Below are 15,880 nucleotides of genomic sequence, written 5' to 3' on the forward strand. Positions count from 1 at the left end.
GGCAAGGAAATCCAAGGCGAGACGATGCGATACGACGAATTGAAGTAGCAAACACATTGCATAAGGACGAAGTACGCTGCTATGTGTATGTGCGAGTATGTTTGTTGGTATGTATCTATGTATTGCATGACAGAAACGCTAAATCAAGTTATCTGTAAACATGCAAGACATTAATAAACATTTCGCGTGCGCCAGGCAATTTAACAACTTTTGATATCTAAATTTGTTTTTCACATTCCATTCAGTTCCTCGGCTCTTCTTAGCCATGTTTTCGCCATTGCTGCTTCCGCTTGTTGGTTGATTCTCTGTTTTGGCCAAATCTGTGCTTCTCCTTCTCGATGTTTTTTTGGTACGCATTTCAGATTTTCATTAACTGAATAGCACCACCGCTTTAGCACAAATGTGCTGTTCAAAATGAAAGTTTCACTTCCGATTCCGCTTTGTGTATATATCTGTATTAAATCAGGCCACCATGGAAACACTTGGTGTTATTCCTATTTCTTTTTGCGTATGTTAATTTTTCATTTTCTGGTTGGACATTTATTTATTTAAATGCGCATTTGTGCTATTATTATGTAGGCAAATAAGCGTGCCCAGTGGCCCAAAAAAAATGTGCAGAGAATTCATCTTTTCAGGTGCATTTCGATTGAATGCATTATTTAATTCCAGGTAATTTAAAACGTTAAATCCTCGCATTTATTTCATTATCAAGCGACACCCCATCCATCCATGCCCCGCAGCACACTGAGCCAAATTAATGTGTACGGGTGCGGATTCACGAATCCCACGGGTAAATCTCACCTTAATTTCCAAGGTTGCTGGCTGCGAGTCAAAATGGAATTTGGCACGTGAGCCAAAAACTTCCGGGGCTGACCAATGTCGGGGCTGGTCCCGGCTCTCCTTATCGCGGACATCGAAGCTGTGGGGTAAAACGGGGAAAAAAAAGAGAAAAGAGATGGAAAACACACAAACACATTAAATAACATGAAGCCTTGAAAAATGCCCCGCCCACGCCCCATTAATATTTAATGTGGGCGGGCAATGCGAATTAAATCAAGCCCCAAAATTTCGTCCAGCTCGGAAATTAATGGAATCCATAGCCAATATAATTCCACCTCCGCTCATTTCCACGTTTTCCACACGCCTCTCAACTTTTCGCACGAAAATTAGCGTAATTTATTTTGGTTTGCTCATTAGGCAGCATGGAAAATGCTGTGCGTAAGGCCTTGCCAAATGCAATTTATGTGCTGCAGATAAAAATGATTTTTTGTTTTGCTCTTTAGGCTCCTCGATTTCCTCCTCAAACTGTTCTGCAGATTTAAGCCAGCACTGCATTTAATGGGCTAAGTTTATGCCTCCCGAGAGTTTCGAACTTTCCAAGTGCTTTGGTATTTAAAAGACAATACTCCTCGGAATGAGCGCCGTTGAAAATAAATATTATAAATGCAAATAAAAAACAGCTGATGTGAGCCATAGTTTAGCTGGGCTATTTTTCTTAATTAAAGTATTTGTAAACTTTTTAAAGAAAATAAATAAACATGATAAAATGAGCACTGTTGGCTAAAAAGCACAGTGAGTATACAACGTTTTCAATTGTGATTATATTCACTTAAAGCAAATGACTTTAAATGGAAATAATTAAAATACGTGAAATATTTGCAACGTTACATTGGTTTACATTTAATTTCATTAAAGCCAACTCTGTCAATTAACGTTTTCCATTCCGGCCGTTTCGGTTGGGAAAAAATTCGCATCCTCAAATTTAAAACCAGACTGAGGTCTCTCAATCAGAAGAGGTCCTTTTCAGCCACTCTGACCCGCTGTCTCTCTCTCTCTCTCCTTTCTGAATGGCTCTTGCGCTTTCTACCAAATTGTTGCTACTGCTGTTGCCATTCCAGCTGCGATTGCAGCCACTTTCGAATATTTCTGCGGCGAGCTGAGCGTTAAGCGCCCTTTTGTATGCAACACACAATAATTTATGCGGGAAGCCGTCGAACTTGCACTCGTTGCAAATGCAACAACTTAATTGCGGCACGGCCAGCAGCCGACTCAAGAGCAGAATGGGGGCCAAAACCCCCGACCCCTTTGCCACCGTTAACCCAAATTTTAATCGTACTTTTTTTTTATTCCTCGCCGTCCTTTGCGACGCCGTTTTAATTAAAAACTAAAAAACAGTTGCACTTTGCTTAAATGGCAGCAGAAGCGAGACAGAAGGAGAGCGTGTGCGAAAGCGAAATTGCAAAGCGAGTACCCAACTTAATAATAGTTCCATGGGTAGGAGCCTATGCAGCGAATGTTTATGCCTAAATAATACGCAACAAACTCCGCTGCCAGCGACTGCATGCAAATTGAGTGTAATAAAAATGCACCGGAGGCTCCAGGAGGCGTTGCTGAAAACTCAGGAAGGAACGACGAGGACGGAACAGGATGTAAAGTGCGCAGACTGATTGAATTTGGAAATACCCTGAAGGATAATCGAGCGGTAGTTGCGGCGAAAGTAGGAAATCGAATTCAGGTGTGAAGTCTTTGAAAGTAAATAAAATTTTAACACAGTAAACTATTCAAAATAGCTTATTCTAGACTAGACTGTTTTATAGCTTATTACCATAGCTTATCAAAAAATGTACCTTAAAGATGCATATTCTATTATTGTTGCTTGAGGCATTCTGGTATTTTGTTGGTTTTCTGAACTTAAGGTAATAAACCGCTGCGACGCAGCCTAAGATACCCTAAGCGAAGGCAAAAGCAATTACGTAGAGGAAAAAATCTTTGGTTGACAAGCAAAGGGAGCAACGTGGCGTGAAATGCCGTGAATGCAATTAGAAGTTAACACAGTGCAGGTTCTCAGCCAGGGCCGTCAATTACGGCCACTTTATTATGGACCCGACTTTGGTTGACTTGCGATCTGACCAGCGTTTACTTGGCAATTTCACCGTAATTTAATCTTCGGTGCCCGTCGACGTTCTACTTGAATGTTTTCGCCCGCACATAATTCCTGTGGTTTGTCATGGCCCGAGGTTAATCACTCTAAATTAGGTAAACATAATTAAGTTAATACCCAGGCGCAGACAGAGGAGAAACAAAAGTCAAACAAAAAAACGGGGCAAAAAAAAACGAAACAAAAACAGGTGGGACGCTAAGCTAAATCACACATCCTTCAAACGCACACTGCCACACTTGCACACAGGCAAGCAAGCACACACACACAGAGACACACACATACAGGCATACTTAAAGAGGGGGAAATCATAGCATACTTATGTGCGCCAGCGCCCCAAACGATTTAAAAAAGGTACCAACTCTCGAGACTCTCGTTTGCATTTAATTATATGTGTGCCCAGGCCGAGACAATGGGCCAATTGAGATGTCGTCCTCTAGGACTCACCTATAGAGCGGTATGCCGGCATTATCGCGGAACCAGAGCACCATATACACATTATCCAGTGGCTCTGTGATGGGACAGGGCAGCGACACCGATTTCCCCTCGACGGCATCAACGTCCTTCGTTTTCACTGCGGTTCCGGGCGAATTATGTTGTCACGATTTTGGTTTGGTTTGTGTTTTCGTATGCGGTTGGTCAGCATGAGCAGCAGCAACATCGGCAACATCGGCAACATCAGCAACATCAGCATCATCAGCGTCGTTATGAAAATAGAAAATAAATGCGTAAAATTTGTTAATTAAATGCTCCATTTCTCCCAACTGCTCCCCATCGCATGCGTGGCTGCTTCGTTGCGAGTAAAGCTTTTAGCAATTAAATGTTGATGGCGGCTTAATTCCAACGTAATTACAAATGCGTAAATTTGAGCCGCCCTTTACGGCACCAAACTTTCCGCACCCATTGGCTTAGCAACTGCCTGCGGGCGGCCATGTTTATTTATTATGCATGTGCAAATGCGTGCACCAATGTTTTTTCCTCTTTGGATTCGACAGGCTTTCAGGCCCTTTTATAGGATCAAAACTTGCAAAGCTTAACAAGCAAAGTTAAAGTTTGCGTTTGGATGGTGGAAAAAAAAGGACTAGCGAAATTGAAGCAAATAAGCAAATTCCATTACAGTAATTAATTTTGTCATTACAAACAAATAAAGTACCTAACTGTGTTCGATTAAAAAGGATATGCTACATATAATAATTAATGCCAGAGGATTGTTCTATTTCCCATGAGCTTAAAAGATGGCGCAAAAACGAATATGTCAAATTGTTCACAAACGAAACGTTTTAAGAACTAGTTGACATATCACTGCATTTATTTATCGCGCTAAGTCAGCAGAAATTTAATTGTTTCTCTCTTAAATTCCCCTATTTTATGGCTCTATGCGGCGTTTTAGCTGCAACAACATTTTGGCATTGAATCAAGCCACACAAAAGCGGCAAAAACAACAATAGCTGTCACATGTGCTGCGGCTTTTGCTGCCTCTCTTGTTGTTGCCGCTGTCGCGCGTCATCTCGTATCAAATGTGTATAGATAAAAGTGTATATAAATATAAATAAAAATGTCTGCGCTGAAAATATTTCGCATCGTATCAAAAGCAAAAGAGGCCATAAAAAATCGCTGTAACATCCTTCACAAACGACTTCCCCACACCCCGCTAAGCCTATCCCTTCCCGTTTCTCTTTGCTTTCTCCATTGACTTTATGTGTAAATATGAAAAAATGTCATTTTATTGCCACAATGCGTCGAAATTTTGTGAAAATTTATTGCGCATACGCAACGTTGTACAATAAATATGCGCTTAAATGCCCCCAAAATGTATGGGCAATGCTGTGGGTGTGAGATGGTGTGGGTGTGAGTGTGTGTGGTTCAGTGTGTGAGTACATTTTATGCTTTCTCTGTTTGCTTAGCAATGCGGCACAGCATCACAAACAGCAGCGATTCAATACAAAATACTTGAAAATCTCCAAACTTGTGGTAGCTCTGAAGAATGTCAACGCCCACGGCAAGTTGCTTCAAAATCCAAGCTAAATTTTAGGCAATTTTTCGTTCACCGTGAAAAACGCTTGCCCAACGGAAATTTTCATATTTCAAGTTGACTCGAAATTGCATTGGCCATGAATGAACATTCCCTTAGAGGCATATCAAAGGCAGTTTCATTTTCAATTCTTTTATAAATAGATGCTAGCGAAAGATTCTATTCATCTAAACATTACTCTATAGCAACTATTTTATTATGGCTATTTTTGTCAAATTTAAGGTGACCCAAATCTGTTACCTTTAGGGCTTAATCGGATTGATGGTAGCAAAGAAAACCAATTAAATTGATTTAAGAAACTACAGTTCTTTGCATTATTAAAAAAAATAACTATTGAATGACTTCGAATAAGCCAAATGTTCCAATGAGATAAAAATATTAAGTTTCAGAAAAATTCAACACCATTTTTACCTTGCCATTAGTCTGGCAATCGGAGCTGATTGCATTCCAATGCGTTTTCTAGGTGATGGTGCATCAAAGGAATGGCAAGGCGAAATGCATATCGTTGGATGCATTGCTAAACGGCTGGAAACTGCTCAACCCTTCTCTGTCAATTTTCAAAATTGTCTGCTTGGCTCTCGCCTTTTTTGGCTGCATTTTTGTGTCGCCTTTGGTTTTGGCCTTCACTTAACTACAGCAGCCAGCTCGACAGCTCGTGCATGTTAAAAGCTATTTAAATATGCTCTCTTTGAATGCCTTGATTGGCTTACTTGGGCTCTCTCGCATCTCGGGATGCCACTCCTCCTGACCTCTGACCCCTCTAACCTACACGACTCTTTTGGCTTGACTGGCGTTCGGTTTGCGTTTGCTTTTGCTTTTGGCTTGCCTTGCCTTGACTTGGCTGCTGACAAAAATGGAAAGAAAGCCAAATGGAATAACAACGAACGTAGATGGAGAAGTGAAGTGCTGGAGCTGCATAACCTTTTTGCATGAATTAACCCCATAACGACCAATGAGCATTGACGGCTAAAGTGATTTTGCTTATCGAGATCAAAGAAAGCAATTACCAAAGCCATTTGCTGGAACTCTTGCGAAAAAAACTGGCATGAGTTTTGAAAGCAAACTAAGTATTTAAGTCATCGTTCTTATTTAAAAAATGTTTTTTTAATTGTTCAATTTAGTTTCCTAGTATTGTTTTTATATAAATTATTTTTAATTTTAACATATTTTTATATAAATTTTAGTTTTAACTAAAAAAAGTGCCTATACATATTTATTAAAGCTTAAAAAAACAAGATGTTTGGTTGATTCTTCTTTTCATTGTCTTCATCTTCAAGCTACGTTCAAGCTAATAAAAATGGGTCAATATTACCCAAATGCAGTTGAGATAAAATCACTTAAGACTGCATTGGTATATGCAAATTAATGTAAATGGAGCGTTTGCTGCCGTCCGTCAAATTGCAGCAATTCGTTGCTATTTGAAACCCCATCTCTAACCATTAAAATCTGGCTAGTCTAGGGTTAAGCTAACCTCAATCAGTATCAGCTACCGCACACGCAGACACCCACACACTGGCACACACAGTCAGTAGACACAACAACCACCACAATGCCACGCCCCATCACATTCCAGACCGCCCACTGCCACGCCCATTGGCAACACCCGCACTCAGAAGCTTTCTGGTGATGCAATTTCAAATGCAAAACTTTAATGGAATTTTGTGCTGGCTGTGTGCATGTGTGACAACAGTTTTGCACAACTTGACGCTCCCGCAACTTTTATGTCAAATGCATTTCGCACATATTTTGTTGCATATTTGAAAGTGCAGGGGCGGGGACACCAGAACTAGGCACGAGGATTAACTTCTTGTCATCCAGTCTAATTGATATTTAACAAGGAGTCTCCAGTCGCCCAGTTATTTCTAGTCATACGAGTACAGACATAATTGTCGAAGGACCTCGAGCCCTGCAATTAGCTTCGATGGTAAACTTAACCATGACGCAACTGCCGCCTCTACTTTCTCCATCTCTACAGCTAATATTCAAATTATATATTTTTTTTGTCATGTTCGGTGACATTAACACGTCACCAGACTGAAGCTCAATGAGATGGAAGGTAGTTGTTTGCTGTGGCATTTTTCGATTAATCGTCGTCCTCATTAGCGGTGAAAATTTTTATGATGACCCATGGGGCTTGAAGGCAATTGCAGTAGAAGTGGGAGTGGGCATGAAATTTATATCCCAACGCAGTTTTCGTAGGCTTTTGGTTAAAGGGGATATGTAAATATCAGAAAGGCTTTCGAAGTTTATATTAATAGAGTCAACTGGAGCATTAAATAAATGTAATAGGCATTGTAAGCTAAGTATAAATAGCAGAATTTGTTAGTTGTTTTAGCTGTAAGCTTTCACATATTAAAATGGCAAATAAAATTTATCATATCCTAAATCCTTAAATATAATTATGACTTGAAAAGACCAGAGAATATTTTTAAATAAAATTCCCTTGAATTTCCCTTATATAGCCCCATAGACTAATGAGCAATTCAGACCACTTCTGTGTGCACGTCGGTTGACTTTTTGAGCCGCTTTTCTGCCTGCTTCCCGTGGTCGGCATTATACAAATTACGAGTATTATGGTTGGGCATTAAGTACGCTGCTGGAAATTAACGTACATCGTGTGTGTCCTGCGGTCAGGCAGTCAGTGGCAATCCTTTACGCCGAATTCCACTGTTCTGGCCACCACCAATGCCCCTCGCTGCGTGAACGAATGTTTATTGTGACCTTTTCCATTGAGTTGGATTATCTGAAGGGATTGCTGATATTTACTCATCCAATACCCTTGCTGCCGGTGACCCAGTGAATTGCTGTGGATTGTCATCCGTAGAAAACGCTGTTTTGCAAAACTAAAATGCGAGGCAATAAAAAGGATGAATGGCAGACAGCCAGACAGCAGCAAGGAATAAAAAGGTTTGCTTTTATTATATTATATTTTAAATTTAATCAAATTGAAATTTGAAATTTGGGCAGGACAAAGGATAACGACAAACTGGCAGACAGCCAACATGAAAAAAATTTAAATAAATTTGCCAAAGGAAAGAGTGACAAAAAAAAACAATGCTGACCATCAGCTAAAAATATTCAAATCTAATGATATTTTGACATAAAATTCAATTAAACTTTGCAAAAACCTTTTATTGGATTTGTGGCTAAAAATGCAAATCGAAGTTGCTGCCGAGGTATTCGATTAAGAATTGGAGTTTTTACGGCTTAACATGAATAACAATCAAATAATATTTTTGGGACAAAACTTTTATACTAGCTAAAAATGACTTCAAAGCTGAGTTTACATGACTCGATTTTTATTTAATTAAAAGTAAACATTTTTCGTTTATGTTATTTTATGGCCATATTTCTGTCGACTAATGTCCAGAGGGGCAGAACCCAATTAGCCAAAAGACAAAAGTGCTTTCTCAGTTTCTCCTCGGATATATTGCAATTTCATCAAAAATCAGAGCCAGAAAAACTGGCCGATAGCAAATGGGATACTATTGGATAAGATTGCACATTGCAAAAATACTTGGACTAAATTCAGACTGTTAAATATAAACAGTTGCAGCATCCACATCACTTTTGACCAAATTCTTTATGGAATCAATGACAATCGGTAAGGCAGCAGCAATAGCTGCCCGTATCCAAGAAAATCAATATAGGCAAAAGAGAGCAACATCTGCATAAACAGCAGCAGGGGCAGCAAAAGCAGCATCCCCAGGAGCAAAAGATGCAATCGGGGCAAACAACTAAGCCCAGTTTTATAATAAAGTAACAGAAATCTGCTGGATCGCCTCCACTAGCCCCTCTGGCTCTTTGACCTGACCTGGACCTGCAACTTTGAAACAAGGCTTTGGGGTTTCCTGTTGTTGGATAGTTGTGGGCAAATCAAGTCACTTGTCTGCAGTCTGGGGCAACAGGGGCGTTTTCAATTTTATGCTAAACGCTGGCAATGGGGCATTTCTGGCCAAAGAGTAGTGCGGCCAGAAAGTTCAGAGGTGCTGACCGTGTTGGGGGTAAAAAAGCATAGCGAATATTGAATTTGTTTTAAATGGCAGGCATAATGAGACGGCAGGAGTTGGGAAAAAGTTTCCGCTGTCTACTTCCCCACGAACAGCCGAACAGCAAAGTCCTGGGGTTCAGCAAGGTCCTGGTTGCGCCCAGAACAGGGCAAGTCAGGCCTGGGCGAACAATTTATGGCTCCTAGGGGTGCTTTCGATGATACCAAAATTTAAATATAATTTGTTTGGTTGACTTTTGTCATGTGAATCGGAAGGAGAACAGATAAAACGTTTAATGGCATATTTATTAGAAATTGGGGGAGCTGTTTTCCTTACCGCAAATCGCTGTTAAATTCTTTTATTCAATATCCAATGTGAGCCATCAAAAAGGTTTAACTAAATCCGGGCTAAAGCATATATATTAAACGCGCTTGGCCCAAGATGCATTTAAAAGCGAACATTTTTAATTGGAATCTTTATAGAAAACACCTAATACTCATTTCTTTGTAAAATGTGGCTTAGATATACATACATTGTAAGGTAAGCCCCTTTGGTAAATTTCCAAAATGTTTTGAACTAAATAAGATTTTACTCGATTTTCTTCGGTGTTACCCAGCCCAGATTTTCAATTGGGCCAATACAAATTTTATGTTTTCTTCACTCTGTATGAGGGTAATAAAGTTTACGAAACAAACTCAAGTCATCATGTGCTTGAGCTCGTATTCCATCTCAGTCGGACTTTGGAGAAAAGTCTTTAAGCTGGCAGTCCTGGCTGAAGGCTAAAGGAAAATCGACTTAATAACCCGAGCCACCTGCGACCTGTGCACCCTGGAGAGGTTATGGAATGGGCCAGAGATTTACATACTAACATACTACAGTGGTGAGCCACAAAATTCAACCAGCTCATAATCTTAAATCTGGGCAATATGATGAGCGAGAGGGAAAGGCAATGTCGAAGGAAGACAGAGAGAGAGAGAGAGAGAATGGCTTCAAAACTATGTGAGTTCTGGATCCTAGATGGAGAAAATCGAGGCTTTCGGCCCGCTTTCTGTTCCTTTTGCCAAACACACACATAATGATATGCAAATGCGAATGAATAAGTGTGCTGAAGTGTGCCAAGTGAGCAGACTAACACTTATTCGAACATACACACTCAGACGCCTACACTGAGAAAAGCTTATCTGTTTTCGTATACCAAATGTATTTTATAGTATAACAACTGTCTGATAAGTTTGTACAATTTTTTTTGGCAAATATACAGTTATACAGCATATACAGCATATACAGCTATTAATTATCTACTAAGAGTTGGATTTCAAAAGTAAAAATATATCTTTACTATTTTGATGAATTTTTCCCGTGCTATTTTCTTTCCTGTGCACTCAGAACATCAAAGCAAAGTCGAAGGCCAAGTCAGCTAGTTAGCAGCTAGTGGAATAGGAGAAGGAACTCCTCCATTGGGTTCGACGTTAATGAAATGTGCAAATGTACCAATTGACCAAACCACCAGCCCAAAAAACCTCCCCGAGCAGCCAATGCCAATAGCCTCAAGACGCTCATTTAGTCATTTGCATATTAAAAGCTTTTGTCGCACAAAAGGTTAAATCAAAAGATAAAGCGTAATAATTTTTTGCGCCTTTTGGCTTCCTTTGCTTGCTTTTTTATTCTTGCTTTAGTCCTGTGGCCTGGTCTTGGTCCTGGTCCTGGTCCTGGTCCCAGCCCCGCCCCCTTTTCCGTGCCCCCTGTAGTTGTTAACATGCGAATGGAGTCGCGTTGGTGTAGATTGGCTGCAGGGGGTGAGATGCGGTTGATGAGATTGAGGGTGTCGGCATGTGCGTGTCGATAAAATATTTCGCTTTGACGCTATGTAAACACTTTTGTGGCATTTCTGTGAAGTTTTTTCTGCGGGCCAGCGCCAGTTATGATTGAAGTATACATGGGACACGGGACCGGGCGGGCGAAATGCGGATTTAGAGGCAAAAAGTGCCAGAAATGCGAATCAGCGCACATTTGAAGTTGCTGGCAGTTGATTGGGTATATGTGGGTTGAAATGATTTATATGAACACAAATTGCATGGAAATATTTTGAATAGTTTCAAGCGTTTTCGGCGAGAGCGAGTATTAAAGCATTCCATTTTATATAAATGTTTAATTATAAGCTTTAGAAGTAGGTAGAATTAAATTAATTTGACCAAATTGGTCTATTTATGAATAAGTGAATTTTTCCTACTCTTTACTACCTCACATGTAAATATAAGTCACTATAAGCATTTGGCATTGATGCTACCAATCACTCATGGATTATTTCTTCAGATTCATTTATCACAAGGCCAGCATAAGCTCTGAATGCTGTCAATATTATATCCAAAGTTCATATCGATTTATTTGTATTTGTTTTTATGAGCCAATAGGACGACCGCTGAGGCTTCAGAATATTACGAATACTGTCCACAATTGTTATGTGTTAAATCTGGCGATGATCTGAGCAGACTTAAAATGCCACTACAATTGCAGACAGCTGCTGCCTCGAAATGTTTAGCTCAGCATAACACAGCGATTGTCAGCACGGAAGGCATACAAGCATAAATACACAGCAGCGTCTATATGTTTATATATCTGTACATCCAATATCCATTCCACATACTTCCCGCTTTTATGGCCATAAAGTTCAATAGCGAACCCTCGCCGCAACAAAGCCCCACCCACAGGATTTCTGCCGGCAGCTGTGCGAGCTGACATGATGAGCGATTTCAACACTTGTGCGGCAATAGGTTTAAAGGGGCCGCGGCAGAAATATTGCAAATATTCAACCTACTTTCCTGTGACCTTACCACACCAACGCCAACACCGACACCGTTTGCAGCAACCAACAGCACTGGCAACAAAAAGAAAACCAACGGGCAACATCGATGTGTAGTTATTACGATGGCTTTTGTGTCCCGAACGGCTTTTGGCAGGAGGACAGAAAAAGCCAGGGTATACTTTCTCGTATGTGTGCCAGGAAAAATAAGACTACTCTTAAATTGGAAAGCCATTGCTAACCAAGCAGAAGTAGCTGTTCATTTGAGTGTAGCTTAAGGCAGGATATTTTAAAAATTCAACTGAAAATAATATATATCCTTTTATAATTCAACTATTCTTAAAAATACAAATATGCAGAGATAAACCCTTTTACTGATTGAATTTTTAGGCTTCCTCCAATTCGGTTGTGAGTTCTTGACTACCCGACTGCAGTTTAGAGTGTTTATCAAATAATAACAGAAATATAAACGCTTCTATTTTATTGTTATGTGTCAGCAATGTTGTTTCTTGCTGTCGCCGATGCCACGAATGGTTCTGCGGAGTCGAAAGCCACATAACCAACTGGCAATGACATTTGACAGCCCACACACACACACACATACACACGCACGCACACAACTCTAATACAAGGATACGCGTGAGGACATGTTTACAATTCCAACAGAGAACCACCGGCATACGCGTATACATACAGCACATACATGATAAACAACAATAGCGAAAGTAAGGAAAAATGAAACCAAACCGTCATAAAAAAAGATAACATGTTATGTTTTTGTTGTTCGAGTCCTTCGGGGGATCCTTCTCAGTGGGCCAATGCCTTTGCTGTGCGCGTTGATTTGTTTAGCTCTGCTGGAGCAACGTATTTACACTGAGGACTCCCCGAACACAATTACTTTTAATTTATTTTTGAGTCGTATATGCGTGCCGGAAATCCTTATAAGCACTAGCACTCTCATCTCTGCCAGGGAAATATACACGAATTGCGAATTAAATCTAATTACCTGTGGTGTCGGGAAGCTTCAGGGGAAATAATTATAATACTCTTAAAACTTTAAGTCCCAAGCTAAGTGCTAAGCTGTAAAAGAAGGAGTAAAATTTATATCGTAAAGAATGGGGTCATCTGTATCTGGTCCATCTTCATCCGTGATCGTAATGGAATCAGCATTAGCAGCACTCCTTCTGCTCCGTCTCGTTTATCCTGTACAAGAGGTGCTGCACCATCAGGATATAATATAGTTGGGATGTCACGACACTAAAGCCAAACTAGCCAGCAAGAGGACTCCGGCACTCTCACACACATGAGACGGCGACTAACGAGGTCAATTGTAAGTTATTTCCTCTCCACCATCAACACAGGACATCATATAAAGGAGCGGCGGCAGGATAGAAAAAACAGGCGACAACAGAAAAACAAAACAAGAAAGCGGAGAGTAAACTGAGGTCCAGACCAGGAAATAGCCCAGCATGAATATCATTAATGGCAAAAGAGCGTTAAAGGTCATTGTTCCTGTTAGCCTTCCGCTTTCTGAAGAGCCAGCAGAAGTCGAGGAGGCAAAGTCAGCTCAGCCCAGAACGAAAAACTAACTCATTATTATGATTCCTTTTCCTGGCTAAGAGATGTTTTGTGAGGATATATGTATGTGTGCAGCGGATTTAGTAAAGGGGATTAAATTATGACATCCCAGAAGAGTTGTTCTAAAGAAGTGCATCTCCATGAAAGCAGAACGAGCGGGCACATACTTTCAGTTTCCTAATAAGTTACACGCTTCAATCTTCAGGTTATCATTCAGGAAATCTTAAGTAAGTCCGACATATTTTTAATTTATTTTCTGAGCTCAAAACTGATAACCATCTAGTTTTAATCTAGTTTAAATCTAGTTTTATAAAGCAATTCGCACTCTGATGGAAGAATTCTCGTTTCAAATGCCATCAGAAAGTGCATTTTAAATTGCGGAAGAACAAAAACAGAACAAAAATGAGGCAAAACTATGAGTAGAGTGAAATTGTGTCACCTAATTTCGCAACAGCTCTTGGCTACGCATTATTGCACACGACAAATATCACACATACGCCCCGTATGACAAGTTGTCAGACTCTGTTAGAGCGGAAAAGGAAAGGTATAGAAAGGGAGTGCGAATGAGACAGTACTATACACCTAAGCTGCAGAAAAACAAGAGGAGCATTTGCATTGAATATGAGTTGCAGCTGGAGTTGTAGTTGCAGCTATTCCTGCTGTGGAATTTCCTCTTTCGCTCCGACGAGACGGAGATATAATTGTATGCATATTTAATAATTCATAACTTTTTCTAGATCACCAGAAATATGAATATTCAGACACAACAAGAGTTGACGAAAAATAGGGTGCCATAGTGGTGAAGTACAGTAGTCATCAGAGTCGCAGACCACAAACGGTATGCAGTTGTGAAAGATATTTCATTTCCCATTTTTTGAGTTCTTTCTACGAGTTTGTGGCAGCCTAATTTTGTCACCCCTACTTCCTTGGCTTCTGTTGGAAGTTCTTTTAAAAAGTTTCCCTGTCGTCGACATTGTCGCTGCTCTTCTAGCCATATCTGCAGCCACTATAGAGCTATACTCTTATTTTATTCTTTTTGAGATTCAATTGTTTAAATTTGGGTCAATGTGTGTGCTCCGAAAGAGAAATGGAAAGCGGCTGACTGACAGAGATTCCTCTTAGCTTTTGTCTCCGGGCGACAAACAAACGTGCAACAAAAGGACATTCGGCAGGACAATGGCAACCGAAACATTCCACATACGTGCTCTGTGTATATCAGTGCCAGGTTGAGTCCTATTCTGTTTGGCTGAAAAGTAACCCACACACCCAAAAAATACGTAAAGCCCACAACGACAAATTTTATTTTATGCAAAATAGTTATGTGTGCGCTCCGTTGTACAATATAAAATTTTGTTGTAAATGTTGCACGTTTTTGAGTGGGTTTTTTTTCTTCAGCTGCTGATATATTGATTTTTGCATTTTTAGGTCGCACGATGTGGGCTGCTCTATGTGTGTGTGGCTGTGTGTGTGTGTGTGTCTGTGTGTGGAGCGGTAAAGTTAGGCGGAGGTGCTGTGCGCGCCACACACGTTTAATGAACACAGATTTATGATACGAGTCACCAAACTTGGCTCCAGCACGAACAACCCGTCCTGGGAATTTGGGTTAAGGTGACCTGTGCTCCGCTCAATTTGCCTTAAATCTTTATAAGTTCGAGCCAACCTAACAATTTCAATTTATTCCAACTCTCTTATATGTTTCGCTATAAGCGCAGTGGCTAATTCGGATGCTTTGATCTTGTGGCCCCCGCAAAATGTTGTCTTAAAAACGCCCTCGGCTTATCGGACCCCATCTATAAACTGAGTAACCCCAAGCGTTGCCTACTCAACCCCAGGCTAATGCCGAACTTTAAAGCGTAAAAAGGCAAAAGAAGCAGGTCTGGTGAGCATTAAATAAATTTTTAATAAAGTTTTGCTCTAGAAATTGTTATTTTTAGCATTTTAGCAGCAGACTCGGGCAGTGTCAGCGGGAGTAGTTGTGGGAGCAGATAAAATATGACATTTATAGCTGCCTGAATACGTAAAAGTTGAACGCACCCCGAGAGCTTGGAGAGCCGGGAAATCAACAGCGAGCTGAGTTTTATGTGGCTTATGTAACCCAGCGGGCGGGAGGATGAATTTGATTGTGGTTGAATATACATACATATATATATAAATATTTCATTCAGGGCGCTGTCGGGAAGGTTTGAACCAAGTTTGTTTTACGACAAGGTGGAGTAATATGATGATGTATCCTCTGCCAATAGAGAGATGTAGCTGGCAGAGTGGAGGGAGGCAAACCAAATCATCGACTTCGATGCATATTCAGGTGAAGCCACTTATTTGCATAGCCAAGCTGGATTCACGCATATATAAATACATACCCCATTGGGCGAGAGCCCTGTGAAGTTTTATTAAATTTTCGCCACCTAGGAAACCCGGCACTTGGATATGTAAATTACACATGAACAAACAGCAGGAATATTATTCGGAGCTAACAATTTCACAGAGAGAGAAAATTCTTAAAATTTACAGACTGGAAAAAATTTAATCCAACACAAATCAAA

At 40.3% G+C, this 15,880-nt stretch overlaps 1 protein-coding gene across 1 annotated transcript in view; it reads right to left on the reverse strand.

Annotated features, from left to right (window-relative positions):
• LOC6528275 (neural cell adhesion molecule 1) overlaps positions 1-15,880 on the reverse strand; it is a 76,534-nt gene that overhangs the window by 42,047 nt on the left and 18,607 nt on the right. Inside the window, exons 3-4 of the mRNA XM_002089292.3 lie at positions 3,386-3,512; positions 802-919 (exon numbers count right to left, since the gene is read on the reverse strand). Of these exons, the coding sequence (XP_002089328.2) occupies positions 802-919; positions 3,386-3,512 (245 nt within the window). The remainder of the gene's footprint in view (positions 1-801; positions 920-3,385; positions 3,513-15,880) is intronic.

Source organism: Drosophila yakuba, chromosome 2L, assembly GCF_016746365.2.
Source record: "Drosophila yakuba strain Tai18E2 chromosome 2L, Prin_Dyak_Tai18E2_2.1, whole genome shotgun sequence".
Taxonomy (NCBI): Eukaryota; Metazoa; Arthropoda; class Insecta; order Diptera; family Drosophilidae; genus Drosophila; species Drosophila yakuba.